Source organism: Coloeus monedula, assembly GCF_965178545.1.
Source record: "Coloeus monedula genome assembly, chromosome: 6".
Taxonomy (NCBI): Eukaryota; Metazoa; Chordata; class Aves; order Passeriformes; family Corvidae; genus Coloeus; species Coloeus monedula.
The window spans coordinates 4,254,606-4,279,278 of record NC_138786.1 but is presented as its reverse complement, the minus strand read 5'-3'; the positions used below and the strand labels follow the sequence as shown (position 1 = coordinate 4,279,278).

At 37.7% G+C, this 24,673-nt stretch overlaps 1 protein-coding gene across 1 annotated transcript in view; it reads right to left on the bottom strand.

Moving 5' to 3' along the window:
* NELL1 (neural EGFL like 1) overlaps positions 1-24,673 on the bottom strand; it is a gene marked incomplete at both ends in the record, with an annotated part of 289,446 nt that overhangs the window by 187,318 nt on the left and 77,455 nt on the right. Inside the window, 3 exons of the mRNA XM_082283926.1 lie at positions 7,745-7,873; positions 16,714-16,813; positions 23,794-23,867. Of these exons, the coding sequence (XP_082140052.1) occupies positions 7,745-7,873; positions 16,714-16,813; positions 23,794-23,867 (303 nt within the window). The remainder of the gene's footprint in view (positions 1-7,744; positions 7,874-16,713; positions 16,814-23,793; positions 23,868-24,673) is intronic.

Below are 24,673 nucleotides of genomic sequence, written 5' to 3'. Positions count from 1 at the left end.
TGACAGAGAGGTGAAGATGTGGCAGATAAAGTAAAGTACCTGATAAAGGAACCAACAGTGATACCACTGGTAAGTAAAGATGCTGAGCTGACACAGCTGGCCAGGAGACACATGACTCACTCTATCCTATAAAAGCCTGATCCCACTGTTTAGCAGCAAGGTCTTCTAACACACCCCTCCTTGGAGTGCGTGCAGGGACTCCTCCCTTGAGTGGGGACATCCTGCAGGGTGAGCAAAAGAGATCTGCCCACAGCCATTGGTATGGATGAGTAACATCAATCTCTACTGAATAATTGCTTTTGCTAACTTTAATATAATTCCTTTGATATTGCTTCAAAAATAGTGCATTATACTGTACTAGTAATCACAGCTGCCTTTACTGTGTAGTAAATAATTCTGATTGAGAACTTTTAGTCTAATCATTGTCAAAATAAATCACTTATTTTTATATAAATATATCTGGTTTGCCATCCTTAACCCTGTGGAACAAAATCATACTAAGGTTCAATTACACCTACAAAATCCTTTAGACTCAAAGCTCTGACCAAGTCTGCGGCTAAGCCTCGATCCAGCTGCACCCAGACTCCTCTCTGAGGAGTTTTGAAAGCAAGGGGGTCCTTTCTGCACCTCCTGACTAAAGAGAAGGGTTTCTCTAAAACACTTTGTCTGAAGCTTCCAGTCTGCACACAACAAATCGTCATTACAGTGAAAAAGATAATTACACTGACACAGAAGGAACATGCAATAGCCTTTTTTCTCCCACTGGTCAGCTTTTAAGTCAGTTCTACTATGATTAGTAGCCAACAACATGGCACTGGGTTTTCATTAATCCATCTATCAAATTATATCCTGTACAATTTCAGAAGAATGCAACCCTAACATGTAAGAACATTTATTGATTTGGGGACACAAGATCCCAAATCTCTTCATGTAAACAAAAATCTCAGCAGCCGCAGAGCAGGATTTTCATTGCCATCCTGAAGGGGTGAGGATGTTTTTTCCTTTAAAATCAATGATTATAATTTGTTTATATGAGTTACTAACATAAGAACTGACAGTTGCAAGCCTGAATTCCTTAGGAGCCATAATTATTTATGACACTTTATTACAACAACACCAAAACATATGGTTACCTTATTAGAAATTAGAATTTATTTTCATATAAATCTCAGCATGACGTTACACCAAAAGAACTGAAGTTACTTCAGGGGATGGCAAATAATTCCACTTTCCAGGTTTCTGTAGTTGGAATATGAATTTGAACTAATTAACTTGTAAACATAAAAGCAGCTTTGATAACAGAAATAATCTATCTAGAGCCATATAAGGCACAAACATCACCTTCCAAAAAACTCTTAAATCTTCTTAGGATAAAAATTTTAGTATTTTGCTTGAAATCTTTCTGTCCACTGGCAAGAATATAATCTCAGCCTTGAATTTACCACCATCCAGTGAACTTGAGAGGGAAGGGGTCTGTTTTGGTTTTAATTCAGTCTCCTCCACCAGCAGCTCATAGCACAAGGAATCTGTAGTCTCATTTATTCAAGTCCATATAGCCACAAAGGCAGGACACCGACAGACAAGTGCCTACCTTTTGATCATGTTATAAAAGATGAATTTGAGTTCACGTGATGGTTAAGGATATAATTTTAAATAAAAATTCTCTCTCTATGAAAACAGTACGCAGGACAAATGCATTATTTGTCTTGTATCACCAAGAAAACCAACTTTCACTGATAAATAGGATCACATACATTGTAGAAGTTTAAATTTGACACTGTTAGGTAACTGAAATGTTAAAAAGTAGGTTAAGAAGTGTCTTTCAAAGAAAATGTGAACTTTTAAAAAAGCAACCTGGCATCAAATTATGTGTTTATAAAAGGCAGGGGCGGAGGGGCTGTTTGGGGTTTTTGGCATGCAGAGGTGGTTTTGGGTATTGTTTTGTAAATCTCCATGAGGAATTTGTCTCAAAGACAACATTAATGGCAGTGTTTCAGTTGGAACAGAGATGATGATTTGACTGTAACACTTTCAGATTCTTCTCCTGCCCTCCCCCTTTTCTACGGTTTCAGCATAGAGAAAAAAATCAGTGCATTTACCATCAGTATTTGTCCCAACTCCTTAACTTCATGAAATTACCTGAAGTATGCACAGTTCTGTGTATGTATCTGTATCTTCACACCTATGCAGCACAGAATGGAAGTTTATTACAGCACACTGAACAACATCTGCAAGAAACAGACATCTTGTGATGCAGGTTTTCTGAGAGTACAGCAAGCAGAAGGATTATCATTAAAAGCTGACCCAGGAGTCAAGTCAGTGGACACCATCCAAAACCACAGTTGTACATCACTGCCACACAGAAGGTTTATATGGTACCACATAATGTTAATGTCACCTCCCAAGCCACAGTGTGGTGAAATTAGAACAGCTGCAGTGAAATCACTACAGAGGAGGAGAGGAAAACTCAACAAAATTCACCTTATTTTATAGAGCAAGAAAAACACCAGCTGTGAAAACTCAGTGGATTGCCAGCAGACTTCTACTCTGAGGGCCATACGCAGGACTGGGTTTATTCTTTTTCAGTTCAAACGGCTTGAGAAAAGTTCTGCACACTGAACAGCTATTTATGCACAGGATGTGATGAGTCAAAGGATTAAATACAAGAGGTAAGCTTTATGAAGCTCTCTCATCTCCAAAACCGTAACAGAAGCCATACTGTATGATGAAAGATTTTTTTGTTCCACTATGTTTTGCAACAGAAGTAAACTTTTTTTTTTCACTAAAGCATTCTGATAGTTATGTCTTTGAATTTGGAACTAAATCATTAATCTAAAAAGGTTATTTTTTCCTGATTTCTGCAATAATGGGAAAAAAATCCATCTAAACTTTATTTTCACTAAAGCATTCTGATAGTTATGTCTTTGAATTTGGAACTAAATCATTAATCTAAAAAGGTTAATTTTTCCTGATTTCTGCAATAATGGGAAAAAAATCCATCTTCTTTTTCTGTTGTATTTTTTTTGCTAAGTGACTTTCAGGAAATAAACATTTTCTGACCAAGCCTACACTAATGCATCTTCAGAACAGATATTTTCAATATATTTACGTACCTATCTTTCTGTCAAGAATTTCCTGACTACATCTGGAATCAAGTTCAAAGGAAAAGAAACTGAAAGCAATAAAGACTACTGTATGAATCTGTACCATAGTTGCAAATCACAAGGAAATTAAATGTGATCACAAGGAAATTAGCTATTTTTGCAATAGCTAGCAACAAAGTCCTGAGATTTCAAGCACACCAGGCAGACATTCTGCCAGGTGCCCATGCTGCATGCTTGGATCTATGCTCAGTGGAAAATGAGCACTCAGTTTTCTCCCTAAGCTTTCATTTGTCTTTATTTTATCTTCCCAAAATCTGCCAAGCCCAGTAAAATTATCATAACTCTTCCTTAGAGCACGAAGTAGGCAGATTTTCTGAATTTGGCTAGCATTTCAGAGCTTATGTGACATTTTTTTGAAATGAGCAATAATTTGTTAACAACAAATTAAGTAACACGCTCAGAGCACAGAAGGGAAAGAGCGACTGAGTCATGTTCCTTCTGAAAGTCACGTGTGCTTCCAGAGCATTCTATCAAGTTCAAAAATTGAATGAATTTTCACAAATATTAAGGTATTTCATTCATCACTCTTTAAACTGATGTAGCAGCACTGGGTCAGGTGAGGGTCATGTCATGTAAGAATCATCCTAGAGAACATAATCAGGTATACAGGGAAAAAATACAATCTCATCATAAAATGAGATTATTCATCTTGTAGGTCCACTTTAATCAATGGATCTTTTCTTATATGACACCTATATATCACAGGCCATTCTCTGGTGACACTGGTTGAGCACATGCTGTGTAACATGACAAGACACCTTGTGGTATGCCACTGTACCACTTTCATGAGATGCTTCTCAGGGGCGTAAGTAAGTGGGCAGAAAGGATGGCTAAGGTTAATACTAATTTTCTTGTTCCATGCACTCTTGCCAGTGAGCAGAAGCATGCATTCGTCCTGTGGTATCTATTCCATTTCAGATTTTACCAGTTCTCACAATGGATGGGATCTCAACAGCAATGACATAAAAATCACTTTTGTACCAACACAACTTTGCAGGTAGAAAGGGGCTGCAAATGTTTCAAGCTGAGAAGGTAATAAAGAATGGGGAGCTGAAATACGGCAGAGAAATATTACTCCTTTCCTCTTCACTATGAAATATATAGCAGAAAATCACCACATGCTTTTCAGAAGAGATGGCCCTTTGCCTGTTAGCATCTAAAAAGTGAGCATCAGCATGCTAGCTAGCAACAAGCCTGGCTTTCAGCTGAGGAGGCTTCATTTTCCTTTCTTTATCATCTCTGGGCTTCAGACTCTCCATGTCCTGACACTTTCCTGTCTCTTAGTTCACAATATGCAGACTGACCTATTATTTGCAACGTAGCCACAGACTGCAGAGTTTCTCAGCTTTGAAGAAGTACATAAGTGCGTAAGCAAGTATTTGCATGTCTGCTGCACACATCACATAACACATCTGGAACAATCAGTGTAAGGCAGACCCAAATGAATTCCCCATTTTGGTCCTGGTTTTGCCACAAACTGCTGCCCCATGTGGCACTAACACACATGCAGCTTCCACAGCTCAAGGCAGGTACGTCACGTCCTGAGATGCCAGAGCGGCGAGTGTGCACGCACTGCTGCAGTGGGGATGTTTGAGTGGCACAGCCCTTGGACTTGGCTAGCTTACTTGCATGTCCCAGGATTTATCCGTGAATATGTGACAAGGGGACACCGGTTCAACATTTGTGTCTAAGTATCCACAGCTCTAGGTAAACCTCAGACCACATGATTAATAAAAATGTTTCTATACATCTCTTTTCAAAAGACAAATGCTGTAATTATATCTTACATACACAAGACAAGCAGCCAAATGTCAGAAAAAACCCAACTTTTCTGTTTTCAAATAAAATACTTTGCTTTTATAGAACACAGAGGAATCTCCAGTTATCTTCTTCATTTGTTACAAGCTTCATTTACTTGTTTCCTTTCAGAAACTGTCTTCCCTGAATACATCTCTGTTATTTCAAAAATGGAATGCATATAAGTGGTTATCTTATATGTACATCTTGACTTAAGAAGCTTCTAAGTACTTGAAAAGCAGTTGCTGAGAATGAATAGTAAAAGACTCTCAGTTTTTTATTATTTATTTTAAAAATTTGTTGATGCCAATTCTCCAATAAAAGTTAGAATCTTTTTAATTATTTTTCCACTGTCCTGTCAATGTGAATATGCAAAGTTAAAAAAAAAGAGACAAATACTTATCAAAAAGCAGAGCAGACTCAAACACAATACTTCAGAGATCTTACAAAATTAAAATGATACCAAACTCCAGCATGATAGAAGAGTGTGAATAAGAGCAAGCAGAAAAAACAGTAAAATCACAGGTAAGGTAAAATAATCACAATTCACAGGCACAACCACTTCAAGCACACTGGAAGAGATGAGCAATTTGGAAAGCTCCAAATTAATGATCTGGAGCACCCTAAACTAAGGCGCCACTTACCAGCACATCCCATGAGTTTGAAATAATTTAACCTTCCATTTCAAAGGAAACGGTAATCTTACATGTCTTAAGTTTAAAGGCTTAGCAAAGACAAATTCAGAACTACAGCTGAGCATGAGATCTTCCTTGCTTCCACAGGTGTTTTGAGTATTTAATTCTTACACACAGAAATTCAGAACAGCAAAAGATAAAATCCACCCCTATACTATATCAACCTTCTGCTGAACTGTACCTTCAGATACAGGCCTTTCTCCTCATTTGTGTAAATCACAGCTCCACCACGCATTTGAGACTATTGAGCCAACTATGAAATTATTCTATTTAGCAGATTATACACGTAGATGAGAGGAATGAGGTTAGAGAGGCATAAAAAGAAACTTTGCAGAAAGCTGTTCTGAGGAGTGAAAGGAAGCTCTTCACAGGGCTGAGTCACCTCTCGGCTAATCAATTTGTCAGTCTGTAGCTCCCCTTGCTCAAGGGCCTCTATTCTGTGTTACCTCCAGAGAATGACACTCCATCTAGCAAATTTATAATTTCCTAACATGCAGAAAGCAACACTCTCATCCATCCCAAGGTCTCAGGCAGCAAAAGCAGCTGTTTGTTCTGTTGCCTCATGTTTCACACATGCACATGGCAGGGATTTAATTTGCCCTTCCAAAAATTTATGCAACGTAGACCCATGTATGTTGCAATTCCTGTTAATTTCTTTTAAAAAGCTCTTTTTTTCCACCATCACTACCACTAATGTACTGCTAATATCTCCAAAATTGCTTGGGTCAAGATGTTTAAATTTTTTCCACAGAAGAGAAAAGGGACAGTCTTTGTCTAGGTAAATAAAAACACTAAGCACTGTCATTATTTAAAACAGCAAAAAAACCCCAAACAATTAATACTGGATTATGTATCACAGCTGATAAACAGCCTGTCTTCTGATGTACAGCAAGTCTTTGTAGTACCTATAAAGCAGTTTTCTCATAGGTTTTTGTACAAAAAAGTTTCTCTCTATACACAATATATCTGCTGCCTACCTTTAGGAACACATGTGGGAACTGTTTTCCCAGGCACTGAAAGTGAATATAAAGGACCATTCAAATTTTTGTTTGTAGAGAAAAGACTAAATATCATAAGATTTAAAGCTGCACTTTACTGAGCACATTTATAAACTGCTATTTCAAGACATCCTGTTCACTTGCATATACTAAAAAGCCTTTTTATGAATGCAGGATCATTTAAGCACCTTTCACACATCTTTTTTTATTCTTTCATCCTCAGCCCTCAGTATTCCAATTCTTATGCTATATTTTAACAGCTTGTCAAAAATGCCATCCCCTTCCATCACCAGCACTATTGGAAAAACAATCTAGGGAAATATTTTTTACACAGCAGTTCAGAAACTTCCTACGATGGTCAAAAGATTTAATATTGCAGCCTGACATACAAGGGTATTAAAAAAAAAAACAACCCACAATCCAAAGGCAGGAAGGAATGTGGTATATATTGAATCATCAATTTACTTTTTAAGAAGTACATCACAGCTCTGAATAACAAGCTCTAGAAAACAGAGAAACAAAAAGGAGAATAATACCCCACTGCATTCATTCCTGTGATGGCATAACACATGAACAGAACTACCTCAGCTACAATGTTCTCAGAAATAGGTCTCCTACGTATCATAGGAAAACCATTTCAGTAAAGTACCTGTCCCACAGAAGTACTTCAGGAAGGACTGCAGGTCATCATTTTTATATCCGAGCCTCTGTACTCCTTCACACTTACCGTTCTCACAAATGCCTACAGAATTTCCACTTCCTAAATTAATGCATCTTATAACATCGCTGTTCTCTAAAAAGCATTTTAGAAGGCAGGTGCTACTGCCTGAAAAACAGTGTTTTAAAAATTGTCCTGACAGTGTGACCGTGGTGTGCAAAGACACAACTGCAACAATGAAATATACCTATAGACAGGGTGGCCCAGCACCACTTGTAATCTTCAGTCCACATTTATGAACAAAAAAGGTCTCTGTGATATTCACCACCATGAAACTGAACTTAGCAATGAAATTCATTCACCTACCATTTATTTCATATTATGTTTTTGAGTAAGGTGTTCAGGGAACCAGTCTTTGAATATTTTGTTTACCTTCACAATATGCAGAGTCTCCTTGGACAGAGAGATAACCATTCTTGCATTCACAAGTAGCTTTCGTGTTCCAGTTTTTGCACTCTGAATTTTCACCACACCTGTGTCCCTCTGCACAGAAGTTATGGCCTAAAATACAAGAAACATGCAACAGAGTTTTAAAACATGTTTCGTTCAGATATTCAGATATTTGCATTCACTGTATCACTCAAAAACTTCAGCATTTCACATTCCAAATTCTCTCCTTAAACCTCATTGGTGCACACAGGCTTTTTGGATTTCTCCATCAATTCATTCTCAGAAAAGACATTTTCTTCAAAAAGATATTTGTATGACTAGTTTTATTCAGAAGAAAAGAAACTCCAAAGCAGGAAGCAACAACAATTCATTAGTGTTCTACTGAACCCACGTAGCATTAAGTCTCTGACTGTCAGGAAGTGCAATGCTAACTTACATCACAAGGACAATGAAGTGGAACATTAAAAAAAAAAAAAAAAAAAAAAAAAAAAAAAAATCCCTCAAAATTCTCTTACTATGCATAAGCACATGTGCTTTTAGTAGACCAAAATGAGACACTGCACAAAACTGAACCGGTAGTCAAAGCAACCTCATACACTGCCTTGTAATTCTGTCATCCAAAACCAGCTTGATTGTTTCTACAGTTTATAATTATTCCATGCATCATGTTCTATCACAAAGAATTTTTATTAATGTCTCCTTTTCCCTTCACACAAATTCTCAGTAGTTTCTTTGTGAACAGAGTCTTTTATTCCATAGAGTCATTTCTAAAAACAGGATGAACTTTCCCACTTCTTTCTATAAAGGTACAAGTGCCTGAAGTTCTTTCTTTCTGATTTTCAATATTTCTCAGAGACATGTCAACATCTTTCTCTGCTTAAGTCTAAAGCAAAAGTAACTGTAACTTCATCTCTTAAAGGTACTCCACTGGAAGTTAAGAAATAACTTACAGAATCTGACAACAGAATTTTTTTCCTCCCCCCACTGGTGTATGTTTTATGGATTTTCTCTATTATTATCCAAGAGTCAATTTCTATTTGCCTGAGATATATAAGCAGTCATTTTGGTAATTCCTATTTTGTCTCCATTTTCTGTCCTGGAAGGAGGAAAAGCAGAAACCCAGACATACCATCATCTATTGGCATTACAACTTGTGCTTATCTGAATACAAGAAGAGTTTCTGCCAGTTCTGCATGGTCATAAAGAAGCAAACTAAAAGTTTTAGTTCATTGATCATAAACTTCCTAACATCCCCTAAAAACAGCTAAGATAAACACGACCCAGACTTTGAACATCTAAATGCCAGATCCAGGTCTCTGTTCATACCCCTAGCTTTGATATCCTATTTTAATTTGTTTGTACATACACACTTTAGTTGTCTACTAATTTAACACTCGGGTTGTGTCGGTTTAGTGCACTCCAAATTTATGCATCTGATCATCTAATGTTGAGTTCTGAGGTAATTTTTTTCAAATGTTAACACCTGTTAGCAAGAAGGACACTCGCAGTGTCAACATCCAATTTTACACTTCAAGTTAATTTTATTACCAGGCAAGGTATGTTCCTTGCGCTCAGTTGGCTCCTTCTTTCATTGTAATCCAGCTTGGGAGAAAGAACCAATTCCCTTAATGAAAATTTCAGTTATCCCTTCTAGTCTTTACTCATTTCACAGTCTGATAAAAACAACTCAGGTATTCCAGATTCAGCCTTGTCAAGCCCAGGTACCTTTTAGACTGGTAAAACAGGGTGTCAATACACTGCCTTTAGCCATTTATGCAATCACAATATTTGACTTCTCTTTTTTGCCTTTATAACTATAATTGAAACTAAACACTGGAACCCATATCCTCAGACTTATCCATCCAGCATCTAATTTATGCTCCCCACTCAGGATTACTATTCTACCAGCATTCCAGATAACATCCAAGAGACAACAAGTTTTATAATATTTTCTTTGTCACTGTTTCCCCTAAGACTATGACATCCTAGTCTGTTTCCTGCTTCTTTAGAATAATAATTCTCCTTTGAGCTCACACAGAGTATGAGCTTGATTTGATTATTATTGGGTCAGAACTTCTGTAACAGATCAGTGTATTAAGCCAGGCAAGTTTGAAAATATCACATGGATTATTGCTCTGTCTCAGGGTATTTTGTTTATATTTATTTCTATTTCCCTCTCATCCAAACCTATTAAAAATATTTCATCTTTCTCAGCATGTTTTAGTTACAAGAGTGCTGGTACAACTTCCTGCACCAAAATTCTATGTTTCTAGGCTCTTTTTATCCCAGTGAGTCAAGGTTTTATGTTATGATCAGCTCATGGCAAATTTAAGACTTCCAATTAGCCAAATCGATGGCTTCTCAGAGTTAACTGTCATCACAAGTCCCAAGTCCCAGATCAACCACTCTTCTCTAACAGCACTTTTTCCCAAGTACAAGCCAATGATTAATTTTCAATATCACATCACAGCCCTGTGAATCCTTCATTGTTTATTTTCCACCTCTGAAATTCATCAGTAAATATGATGGATACCCTAGCTATCCATTTTTTGCCACTAGAGCTGTCACCTGTTTTATAAAAATTCTCTGGAAAAACCTTCATTGCTTTAGTTCCCTTTATCAACTCAAACACGAACAGCCTCCATCCAGAATCAGGTTTCCAAGCTTGAAGGCTATTAAAAGAGCATTAAATTAGAATTTTTTAATAATTATTTTAATATATATTTTATTTAAATAATAGTTTTAATATCTGAATAATTAATTTTAATATTTGATTTTTTAAATTAAATTTTAAAAGTAACACTCCAGTTCTGTAACTTGAGAAAATAAAGACTCTAAAGGACATTCCATGTTTCTCCTGTTATTAGGAATGCACAATCACAGAACATCTACTACATCTCTAGATTGCCTTGGCATTTATTATTATAAAAGACCTGTGAAACTGTTTCCTATCTGTTAAAATTGCTGTCTAGAAGTGACTCCACTTTACTTTCCCATAGCATTTCAGCAAACTTCTTCAATACCTCTGTAAGTGGATAGTGGAAGCCATTCCCTTTAAGAGCACGCATGGTGCTACAACATTTTATGTTACCAAGCTTTTACAAAACAACTGTAATTTAAGGTTAAACACCAGGAAAAAAAAGTATTTGATAGAACAGAAGAGCAGGGGTTCACTGTGCCTCTGTCAGAAAAAGCACACCGCTGCTTGGATCAGAGGTTTCTCGAAGTACTTTTTTTTGTTTGTTTGTTTGCAGCAAAAATGCAAAATTAGCAGTTCAAAAGAGCCAAAAGATGCATATCAAGAAAGTGTGGTTCTTGGATTTCTTAGACATTGGTCTCCATTCTCCCATCTGGAGCTTTGGAGCTAAATATCTGATTTTTATTAATTCTTTGGTGTGAAATGGATCATAGGATTCCTTAAAGATACCTACAGAGATGCCAAAACCACCCACTGATTTTGCAGTGGGATCTCTTCATTTCAGATGGGTGGGAGATAGCAGAGGGCATGCATCCCCATTGTCCAGCCAAAATTACAATTCATTCAGAATATTCAGCAGTCTTATCTGAGACAATCAGCTCCTCTCTAAATATAAGAAATGGCTTAAAAAGGAACCATCACATCTCAGCAAGCAGGCAATTGGAGAGGATTTAACAAAACCACAGAAAATCTTAAACAGTTCTGATAATCTTAACTAATTTCAGGCCAGCACAGATGAAAAGGAAAGTATGAATTAAAATTACAGATGAATGCATTCAGAACAGATGCCAGGAACCATTTTCCCTGCGCCTACACACACAATCAAACGTGTGCAACAGTCCTTCAAAGTCATCCAAAACACAGTTAGATACTACCAGGGGAATTAAATATTGAAGAGTGTGTTCAGATTCTTGATGGGCCTGATGACCTCTGTTCGTTCCCCAAACACTTCTGATAACATTACTCTCTTCCTTTATCAAGGCTGCTGAAATGTTTGCTCCATCTTTTTCTTAAGAAATACAGGTTTCCTTCTACTCCTTCATTTTGACTACAGAATGACCATTATTAAATGTACTAAGACAATTAGGAAAAGTACCAGACACATGCTAGCAGCCATAAAACTATCACTTCTGCAGCATCAGGAACTGGCACAGCACAACTGGCTAGGCCTTGGTGGCCCCAAGTCGGATATCTCAAATTAAAAATTTATTCCATTTTGGGACACCTGAACATTACTTTTATTTTTCCAAGCAACATCTTCCAAGCTGTGGTTACCAGAATCTACTTCTGCAGAGCAGCATGCTAAGCTGTTCTGTGCTATCATCCAGTTTTTTACATACCTAACATATTTGGTAATTTGGCTTAATTATTGATTGTAAAATGCAAGAACTCATTCAAGACTACAGCTGCAATCAATACATTTTAGATCCTTATCTCTTCTTACTTTTTTTACGGCCAACACTAATGCTCCTCTCCTTGTTTCTGAGGGTTTCCTTGTAACTTCTGTACTGTTTTCTATACTTCTTACAAAAGCCTTAGCTGTTCACATCAAAAACTGTAAAACTCCTGTTTTCTTGCTGTTCAAGAAGATATCCTTCATTTCACTGTCTCACATTTACAGATTTCTTTAAGAACCCCAAAAACTGTCATAATGCTTCTGTTAAAATGCACCAGCAATGTTCAAGAGTCCAAGGTAGTTTCAACCTCAAAATCTTTTCTACTGTCAGGGTTTAACCCCACAGTTACAATATAAATACGTAAGGTAAATATGAGGGCCAAGTCATAGAAGAGTCTTAAAATTTGCATTACCAATTACGCCTTTCCATGATCTGAATCAGTTTTTAAGGAGTCATGTGCAAAGCAGCACTTTGAGCAGCAGCTTTTACACCTTCAGAGACTGTGGTCCCAGAACTCAGTGGTCTGACATAAAACAGCAACTTCTTACACTCTTTCAAGCTGCTCTATGAATGCAGAGCTTATTACACAGTGCTTATCTGTGTGCAATAGAATAATGGTAACTACACAGACTAACAAGCTTAAAAAGATTTCTTCTTTTTTCAGATAGAAAGCTCTTCTAAATCCCAAGTAATGCTACAACTATGTTTAGAAATAAACTAATTAATATTTATCAACTGCCATTAAATCTTAATAAATCAAAAAGCTTGAAATAACTCCAACCTTACAGCAATAAATGGGAAAAATTCAATTTCTGAAGAGTCAAATCTGAGTTTCACAGCCGGGCGGGAAGAGATGAGAAACATACACAACTGAGAAGCCTTCTCACCCTCTAACTGAACAACTACAAACCTCCCCAAAACAAAACAAAGCAAAGCAGCACAAAGAAGGGAGGCAGAAGCCCCATTTTTAGATTTAAATGCTGCTCCCTGCTGTAAAATGTATGCTTCACCTCATCAGTAAGAGTCTCCCTTTCCTCCTAATGCGTGTCAGCAGTCAATCTAAATCCATCAGTCCCACCATACTGCAGAACAGCAAATAATTATTTTCTCTAGAAACAAAACCGCTCTCACTACTTCATTATTTCACCACACTCTTTCTTTTAAGAGGAGCACATCTGAAGTTGCTAAGGCTGTTAAGGCTATTTTTACATATTTAAACTTGTGAGCACAACAACATGAAAATTCTCTCATAAAATTTTATTTGAATCACTCATGCAAAAGAGAAAAAAACCCCACTCTTTCAAAATTATACACTATCTTTGGCAAGGAGAAAAACAGCTAAAGGGAACAATAAAACACTCTCAGGACACTATTTTTTGTATTAGATTTGTCCCTGGGCTATAAAAAATGTAGCAGGCATGCTGTAAGAAAAATGAGTGATTCTCAGAAGTAGTAAAACACGTTATTTTGTGACACAATGATTCTTTGTGAAACTTGAAAATTAACTAAATTTTCTGTAAGCCTAAAAGACAGTTTAATAACACCACATTGTCCTGCTGGAAAGTATAAAGCAGCCATATAGTTTAAGCAGACATTTATATTAAAGCACACAGATGAAAGGAAACCTGGGTATACTCTACATAACAGCCAAGGATAGTTCCCATATTCAGATGTGGAGAGGCCCATTTATGCATTCAGTACTTCAAATCACAAAAATAAGCTGTTATTTTAAAGCAGAGCTCTTCCATACTACTCTCACCTTGCTGTACACCTCACACAATCATCTCCCTGAAATCTAGAAATTGCCTCTTAGCAATATACTATTACCTTTTGCTGCACTATAAACTCATGTAGCAAACATAAACAAGATCAGGCATTATTTGCTGTCTTTATTTTTCCTACCATTTACAAACAATAATGACTATCTAGGAAGCCCACCAGCTCTGTACATAACAGTATTCAACTCTGTTCTTTGCTGGCTCACAGCTTCCATCTCCATAAACACCACAGATTTATGTTTTACCCTGCATAACCTATGGCACTTAGCTACTATTGCAGTAAGTACCACAGAGATTGCTGAGGAGGGTACAGTCTCATACCACAGCACCATGAAGATTTTGTGTTTCTCTGTGGGCTTTTTTTTTACTTCTGTTGATCCCTTCATATTTATCCTTTCATTAAATGGAAATTCCTTTGCTGCAGCTAGAAAAGCACAAGATGCAAACCTGTCACCCTTGCCCAATTCAGCAAATATATTCTATAACTCTACAGAACATGAAATTCAGTAGAAGTCTTCTGTTCCCACAACTACAAATACTACAGACAACACAAACTGATAAAAGCCCAGAACCTACCAGTCACTAACATGCACTGATAAACTTAACACAGAAATAATGTTCTCACTTAACATTGCTAGTAAATGCTTACTAAATATTCTGCTGAGTAACTTAAGGCTTAGCTAAGGGCTAATGCAATGAATTATCTGCATCATCATACATACGATGTGAAATTTGCATATGATGTGCAAATGATCCATGTGGCCTTCCAACAAATAATTTTGCTTATTCAGGACAGCAATTATTACACTATGTCTTCCTAACTACTTTGGCTTGGACAAAAAAAAAGCTGAATATAGTCTCTGAAAGAAGTCATTTCTGCAAACAAGAGAAGCAGCCTATCCTTTCCCAGTAAAGGATATGCTGGCACATTACAGGATCAGAAACTGTGGCCTGCTTGCCATATCAGAGAGCACCTGTTTGCTTGATAAAACCCATAACAAATATGGAATTCTTAATAAATATCCATTTTTAACAACAGCACATGATAAAATTATATACTACCACTTTGGGTTGCATGCAACTGAAGCAAAAGTGTCAAGCAGCATATATTCTACTTCAAGATATAAAAAGCAACTTAGGAGTGCTAAATTGAATTTATGCCTTTGTAAAGTTGACAAAATTAATCATACCTTTAGGCGTCATTTTCAAAAGAATTTTAAAAAGCAATGATGAAGTACAAAAGGAGGTGGTACTGTTTTAGCAGTCCGGTAAAGCAGAACTGAAGTGGAGGTTTAATGTCTCAAATTGAAAGCATCATGTACCAGAATTCCGAGGAAGGAAAAATACAATTCCTTCCCTTGCTTCTAGAGACCATCACATAAATATAAATATTCATCTTATAAATAATGAAGTCAGTTTGAGGATGAATATCTAAAAAGAGTACCTATCACTAACAATAATATGGAAGTGAATAATTACGGAACTTATCTTCCATCAACTTTGAAGCTTTTGTATTTCTAATCCTTTTAAGTAATGAATATTTTTTTTTCGGTACTGCACTACATCAAACTGGGCCATCTGTTAAGAAGTATCATTAAGACATCCAGCCCTCTGAGGGACAGAGAAGCAACATTTACTGCTTGCTTAAATAGTTGCAGATGTTTCTAGAAATTACTAAAAAACATTAATGTGTATATTCTTAGACCATGACCCAACAGGCAGTCTCGAATGTGCTGGTCCCTGCAACCACATGCATGTGTTTTCAAGTTCAAGGCCTAAGTAAATATTTAACCATGCATATCTACTAATTAATATTTACTGGCAGAGGGAGAGATTCAGACCCCCTTCATCGCCATCTGCAATGGCACTGGAGGAATTTATATGCAGGCAAGACAAATATTCAGCAGACCTCAATAACCATCTAAGCCTGCAAATGTCTGATGCTCATTTGGCACACCTCTGAGGTGCATCACTAAAGGCAGATGAGATGTGAGTCCTGAGACACCAGGCTCCCCTTAAGCTCAGCTGAGACCCAGCACCAAGGGAGAGATGAGGAACAGAGATACAACACATAGGGAATGATTATTCACTCAGCAATTCACTGATCAGAACACGTTTTAAGAAGAAAGCTCGTTCAAGTTTCTTAACCTTGTGATACCTGCACATTTCTCATTTAAGAGGATTTCCTCAACTAAGATTTTAGCTATTGCCTGCTCAGTCTGGTCCAGCCTACAACCAGGACTCACAGGACTGAAACGAAGCAAGCAAGAGGAGCCTCCATCTCAACATCCCATTGGAAGGAGGAAAAATGGGGTTCTGGGCTCCAGGGTTAATTTTTTAATTTTTGTTTTGCATTGGTATTATTTTACTGTCCATCTTAATTCATAAATTAGTCCTCAGAGTGCTCAAATCTAAATCAACCTCCTAATATCCATCAAACTAGAATTTTAACGTTATTTTTGCAATTTTAAAATAGAGACCTTAAAAACACATTTTCAAAACCCTGAAGTTGCAAGTTTAAGCAACAAAATATATTTCTTTTTCAAATACAGCATCCTTTTAATAGGAATTTTTAGGAGATATTGGTCCCTTTCTCCCCCAGCTCTTCCTTTTCTCCCTCCTCCTCTCTAATTCAGAGCAATTACAGCTTTGTATCTAGTAAGTCTTCTAACCAAAGGAGTATCACAGACTGGTTTTAGAATCAGGCTTACAGAGGTACTTAGTATTACAAAGGAATTGTTCCTTTCAATGTATCCCCTCTTGAACCAACAACTTATATTCCTTTACAAGCTGGCTTACCTCTACAAACACTGCAACACTGGTTCTCTGGAAGAACGCGATCTTTTTCTGAGCAGTTCAGCGGTGGACAAGTCTCCGCTACTTTTACTAAAACTCCATTCTGAAAATAAACAACATTTTTTTTTAAATTACATTGGTGAAAACACATGCAGTGGCAAGGATCACATACTTTTCCATCTACAGCACTAGTAATCTCCAGTGACAACACTGGTAAACTAGCAAGAAGCAAGTTAAATTCATTTGTTCCACCATAATGTCAAATCTAGAGTAATCTACTGTGGTGCATTTCTCTGCTCAGCATCAAAATAAAACGATTACAAGGCACTTCAGCTCAAAATTCTATTCTAGTTTTACCAAATATGTAGTCTCAAAGTATAGTTGTCCTCTTTCTGAGTATTTGAAGGAATTAAAGAATTTCATTCCAAGTTAAAGACAATCTTCCTGCTTTCCGCAAGTCTGAGCTTTATTCCTCTTATTTCACAGTCTACATACTTCGCTGACAAGTTATTCAATGCCAATATACACAGCAAGACCAGTATTTTCAAGTGTTGTGTTGTTCTGTCGTGTCCAATTACAAGAGTCTGTTGGTTAGAATTACTGATCACCTAATTTCCAAAATTAGGTCCTTCAAAGAAGAAAGCTCATCTTGAGATATCCCTATAGAAACTGCTGTGCAAAACCAAGCTAAAGATATTTCTGTGATTTTGATTTCTAGATTTAGAATAAGACTGTGATATGAGGGCTAGAAGCTGGTAGAAATTTTCTATAATCCTAGACATAGAGCATTCATGGGGAGATTTTTGCACCAAATTTTACTCCATCTTCTTCCCACCCAGCAGATCAGCCTCAATATATCTCCAGACCAAACAGCTCTCCAGCTCTTTAGTTCCTTGTTTCTTAAAATCCTGTCCCAAAATAGCCTCCTCTTTTACCTTATCCCCCCCTCTAGCCTTTTTCATACCATAATTTACTTGTTCAGCACTTCAGCACCCCTTCTGCAGCTATGCCATCACTGAGAACTGGCAAATGGAGCAGAAATTAAGAACTAGGATTTTTGCTCAGTAGGAACTACAGTAACTACCCCACAGGACTGTCCACACCTGAGTAATCTCATTTTCCAAGCTGTGAAACTCCAGTAAGAAAGCAGGCAGCCTGCTATGTTGCCAAAACACCTTTTTAACGTTAGTCTAGTCCCCACTCCTCCCAAAATATTTTTCATTACATCTCAGATCATGGAATGAAAAGATGGAGTAACAATTTCTGCTTTCCTCAAACAAAGAAATTTCATTTTCCAGCTATCATGATGGCAGAGACAAGTTTAAAAATATGATCCAAACACATCCAGGTCTAGGAAAGCAAAGGAAAACCAATACCAAAAAATAGACAAAACTTTAATAAAGCCATCATTCTCATAATCTGAGGAGAAATTACCTGTGAGTCCACCCTGTATGAAGAAACACCTCAGTGTATAAGCTTGCTTTCCTATCTACACTACACTGTGCCACACCATGCCAAAGCACCGGCTCAGGTGCCAGAACCAGCAGAGGTAAAACCTCTGCTGATAATCAGCCTTGCCACTTTGCCTCACCACACCAATTCAGCTATGTCCCTCCAGGCTCCAGAAGGAGTTCTTACAGCATCAAGCTGCCCTACAGACTTAGGAAATGCCTGCTGAGTCTACAAGGCACAAGTTATGTGCCTGGGGTGCCCAGCAGCCTACAAGACTTACAGCTGAGAAGTGAAGCCAACCTAGGGAATGCAAATCTGACCATTCTGCAGCCACTGCCCTTGACACTACAATCTTAAGGCTAAGCAGGGCCAATTGCCTTTACTGGCAAGTTGCATCAGCTGCTGTAATGAAAAATAATGCTAAAAAAAATCCCCACAGGCATCTGCTTTTCTTATTTTTTGTAAGAAAAAGCAGCTCCCTACAGCAGCATGGAAAGCACACATCATCAGAGCAAGTGCACACAAAGAACAGTGAAGTTAATGGAGGCATTAGGTCTCCTCCTGATCTCACTTCCACAAAGGAAATGGAGGAATCTCCCACGGTTGCCTGTGCAACTGCAGTATCAAAGGTGATAAAAGAACCAGACACTGAGCCATCATTTACTATCACGTTATCAAACAACCAGCTAGAATAGCTTTGGCTGTAACTCATTGCCTATTTAAGCTCAGACAGGACAATTACAGCAGAAAGAGTAAGTGACGTCAGCATACGGACAAAAAGTGTTGACTGACAAAAAATCTGGCCAAAAAAATATGGCAAGAAATGGTATGAAAGTCAAATGAGTGTCAGGATGAGTCAAAAAGCTAAAGACAAATTTAATTCAAGCTCACAGCTTCTTTAGTGACTCACAAGGAGATAAAAGAACATAAATTGAGAATTCCATTAATTTAACGACAGTAAGATTTTATTTCCCTATGTTTCCTATTTTCTGCAGAATTTGCATCTTCGGAAAACAAATTAAACCTATTTGTAATTAAGTTTTAAAACAATTAAAACATTTCCATGTTGGGTTAAAATCAATTTGTTATAAACTAGTACAGATCCAATTATAAGAATTATCATCATCAGATTTCAGATTTTATCCACTGAGATAAGAAGAGTTCACACTTCAGAACTATGGCTTCAGGCAGCCTTAGAAAAATTACTCCTTTTTGTATTCAATTCACATATGTAGCAGTCATAGAATGTGAACAGAAATAGATGTCAAAAAGACTTTTTTTTTCTGGAATAAATATATCAAGCTTCAGTTGTGACATACAATCCACAAGAATGAGATCTGGAGTCAAAAATTTACAACAAGATAATTAAATTTCTTGTAATTACAAAGGTAAGTACATAAAAAAAGGATTGGATTTAAACCTAATCAGTGACATGCAGTGAAAATCTGAACAACAAACAGCTCATCTCACATGACTGGCTTTGAAAATTAATAGCAAGATTTCAGATAAGGCTATTTTGGTGGGGCTTTTTTCCTGTCTGAATTTAGCTGTGCCCTGGTTTCAGCCAGGGTTGATCTCTGCAGCAGCCAGGAGGGGCATGGCCAGGACAGGAGGTTATTCTATAACCACCTCAACTTGAGGAGGGGGTGGTGGGGTAGGAGAGAGAGCAGTCAGGTATTGTTGTTCCCTGTGAATCGACCACCTGTTTCTTGTACCCTTTGTCATCAGTATTGTTGCTGTTATTGTTTATTTTCTTATCTACTTGCTGATTCCAGTAAACTGTTCTTATCTCAACCTGTGATCTTTACCTTTTGTGCCTCCAATTCTCCTCTCCATCCCACCCAAGGGAAGCGGGAGAGACATGGTTTCAGTGAGAACACCACACCTGGGAATATCATTCCTAAGGCACAACAAGCTGTTATTGATCAGTCTCTCAGGACAAAGTTTCAAACAGCAGCCTTAGTTGTCACTCTAAGAAGCACATCATTCCTTACCTTTATGTCATACATGAAATGGAGTGTTGGCCTTTGCATATTAAGTGTTTTCAACTTTTAATTGTTAATTGCTTAATTATTGCTTATTCAAATTACCCATCAACCCAGTTGGACAGTTATTAAGTTCCAAAGTTACTCCCCAGATTAGTTGATTAAAGGTTTTATATAATTCTGCATTAAAAATCCCTTGTTAATAAAGTTCCACAAGTTTGGTCCCCTCTTTAGTCCCTAAAAAGTGCAAAAACCCACAATGTCTTAATTCCTGTATGTGTCCAAGTTAATTACCCTGGTTTTAAGAGTTCTCTGAAATACTTATAGCCCAGTTTTAAACCTTTTACCAAGTGTTCTTAACCTTTGTAAGTTTTGAGTGAGTGTTAAGCTTTGCCAAAAAGAAGACCTTCTAACTGCAGGGAGCTATTTTTAGAACCCGGCTGTTGGCTGGCAACTGAGCACCGTGGCAACCTGGAATATTAATGAGGACTTTTCCCGCCTTTGGAGCCGATGACAATTTTTCCCCTAGACAACAGCGAGCCATTGGCAGACTGAGATTACCTCACCTCAAGACACCACCAATCATCCAAGACCATGGAGGCTGGACGGTGGGCAGTCATGGGCGGGACCCAGACTTTATAAAACTGCTGGACACCAGATCAGAGGAGCCATTTTCACCTCAGATTAGCTGCTGGTGAAGTGCTGGGAGTACAGGCCTCTACCTCTTTCAAAAGGCAATTTTACCATTCAGACTTTGGGCTAGCTGAAGTCACCCCAGTGTTGTAAGGTCTCTGTTTTGGGACTTCCGAGCCAGTTCGGCCAACAAGGTCTCTAATAACTGCAGACCCGGGGTTTTTTTTGGCTTTGTAATTGTTTTGTACCCTTTGCTGTCAAGCATGTCGTCTGTTTATGAACGGCATCATGTCATTTGCAGCTGCTCAACTGCAAATTCTCACTCCAACAAAAGTCATAAAAATTTTTCCATTGACTTTTCATGGCCCACATCACCATACTGGTGAAACAAACAAACAAACAAACAAAAAAAAACAAACCCCACCAAATCTAAACAAACCAGCCAGCAAAAAAATCAAACATTTTTTGAATGCAAAAAGGTGCAGTTACCAGAAGTTCATACACACTTGCATTTTCTGGCCTTCCCACCACAAGAGAGAGATGGAACAGCTGGGGAGAGATCAGCCTTGGGCCATGAGGATAAATATAGACTGGAGCATCTCACAGGAGGAAAGGCTGAAAGAGCTGGGACTGTAGCCTGAAGGGGAGAAGGCTCAGAGGGGACCCTATAGACACATAAAATACCCAAAGGGAAAGCATGAAGAGGGTGGAGCCAGGCTCTTCTCAACAGTGCCCACTGACAGGACCAGGGCCCACAGGCACAAACTGAAACACAGCAGGGTCCACCTGAACATCAGGAAACACTCTTCCAGTGTGAGGCTGGCCAAGCACTAGCACAGACTCCCCAGGGAAGCTGTGGAGTCTCCATCCTTCGAGATATTCAAAAGCCATTTGGACGTGGTCCTGGGCAACTGGCTCCAGGTAACCCAGCTCAAGCAGGAGAGTTGGAGATGACCTCCAGAGGTCCCTTCCAATCTGGACTGTTCTGTGATTGTTAGAAATACCGGTGTGCTCATTTTATCATTGTAGATTCATCTAGAGAGTGTTTGTGGGCAGGATTCCAGCTGGGAGTGGTTGTTCATGAGTAACATCTGTGCTTATGGTTAAGAGAATATGCATCATAAATATTTTTAGTCTGGATTAGTTTCCAAAAATTAAAAAAAGGCCTCTCAGCCTGATAAAGAAAATCTTTAATCTAGCTGGATCTATCAGTAGTAGTACTATTTTTGTGAGATGAAAAAACTATGAAAGTTAAAAGCCTCTTAAGGTTGTATCAGTACCTATGCAAAGAATAAGGAATCTATCTTCAAATAAAAATTGAAATGTGAAATTTCAGCTTAATCTTTTTGATATTACCCCACTTACAGATATATCCTCCTCCACAAAGATTTTTAAGTCATCTTTATCAACACTATTACACTGATGGTAGATGTGTACCCTCCAACATATTCCTTCATGGATCAGCAGCTTTTGAAACTTGATGTCAGTTTTTCAAGTCTGGAAAATTAAATCATGTTAAATTTGGTATGGTACTCCCTTATGACAAAGTCCTTCCTTTATTCATACGACACCTTGTCTACATAGGACAGAAAACAGTGACACAGCCACAGTTTGACTCATCACCATTCATCTTTCATCTAGTGAGCATTCCTAACTGAGGTCAGATTAAGAGGTCATGCTGAAGACATACTGAATGAACCTCCTGCATGGAGACACAACACCCCACAGAAACAGATGCAAGCAGCCTCTTAAAAACTCTCCCCAGGACAGTGAGGTTTAATATCTTCTTGAAGCACAGCTGTGGAAAGAACTTCAGTTTGTTGGGATTTTTCTGAAGGCATGCATCAAACATTTTTTTATGGTGTTACATTCACGGATGCCATTTTGAATATTTATCAATACTGTCCATTAAGATGCAAATACCAATTGCAATGTTACAGTAATTAACATTGCCATATCATTTTCCTTTTACAATAAGCAAAATACAAAAGCTGTTTCCATTATTTTACTCATTCCTAATGACAGGTATTTGATGGTTGGTATTTGCTGTTAATCTTCATGAATGTATTATCATACTCCTAATGATGAATATAATGCTCTTATTTATAGCACAGAGAAGTTCCGCAGACATAATTCAGGTCACTCTCTCTGGTTTCACTTTAATGTGCAAACACTCCTGTTCTCATTTCATACAGGTACTCCCCCTCTCCAATAAACATTCTATGTCATATTATAAATAACAGGCATCTTAGTCTGCTTTCCAAGGCAACGACCTTGCCCACGTATTTGTATACGCAGTGCTGAACACCCCATACAGCTCAATGGTAACAATAGCAAAGTAATTCTGCATAACAAGCTGTTTTCACAACATCTGCAGCCAGTTATTGTCCATTTCCATTAGTGAACATGAAATTGCTACTCTGTACACTCAGCTCCAAGCACAACAATAACCAGATCAATGTAATCTTTTCCTATACGCACATTCACCAACACTCCCTGAACAGATCTAACACAGCCTTCGTTCACCTGTGTTCTTAAATACTGTCATAGTCCAAATGTTAAGAATTTGCCAAGAAAGACCTCAATCTGCTCCAATACTCAGTAATTTACCTCAATTATTAGAAGAGCTATATATAATTTAAACAATACTAGGGGAAATATAGAGTAACTCAAACAATATAACACGAAGGTTGCTTCAAATTTTCGCAATTTGGCTGAAACAAGTCATTTGGTCAAGATGCTGTTACTTTTTTCCTAAAGATCATGAAAGCAGAGATAAGAGAAAACATCTTTCCAAATAATTTTGCCCATATTTTTCTTATCCTGCAAGGGTCATATTCCTGCCTTGTTTTCATATTTGTGGCTTTCACTGACTTCAGGGTCACCTTTTCAAGACAACAGATGTCACATTTGCATGAAGGAAGCCTAAAGAAATGCACTAAGTTTACACTGTCACTTCTGAACACCAGAGATACATTTAAAATCAGGAAAAGTTTATGCAACTGAAACTTACTCGACATTCCCTGCAGCTCTTGGTTAATACTCGTTGACCTTCTGCTAGCACTTTGCCTCCATAGATACACTTGGCTGTAATTCGAGAGAAGGAGGAGGGAGATTAAAAATTAATTAAATCAGTATTTAAGCAGCAAATAAATGCAAGGTATAACATGAAAGTAAAACCAGTATTCACATCCACTGAAAAAATACAAATACTTTAAAAATATGATACATTTTGCTTTCATCAGAAGTCAGTATCACATATAATTACAAACAAAGTAACAAACAATAAATTCATTTTAAGAAAAAGTAGCATCTTCACCCAACCTAAAGAGAGGGAATAGGAGCATAGACAATGTGTCCTGGACTAAACTCCCTACCATTCAATAGAAAATATTTTCACTACTGAGATCGCGTAGAGTAGCTACAGTATTTGTGTTACTAGAGGTCCTCATGACTTACTTCAAGAACTGGAGACATTTATTAGAGTACAGTTCATCATGAGAATAATACAAGCACAGATTTCAATTAAGCCTTCCCATTTTTTGTGGGCACAAAGGTGAACTCTTCAACTTGATGGAGGACTGCACGAACAGATCAGATGCAGCGAATGACTGTACCAAATTAACAAACTGCAAAAATCTGTTTCAGAAAAATATTCTTCAAGCATACATGAAATACGCAGATTTCCCAAGAAACTGAGAGCTCCTACTACAAAATTCTTCTCTGAAGTTTTGACCCTTCTGCCAAAGACAAGCGGCTCCACAAATGAACAGACTGGAACACATGATCATTCCTCATTCACTTCAAGGCAAAGTGGACTAGTTCAGGACTACTGCCACCATGTAAAAGGCAACCTGCAGCAGGGCCACAGGAGCAAACAGCTTGGTCAGTTA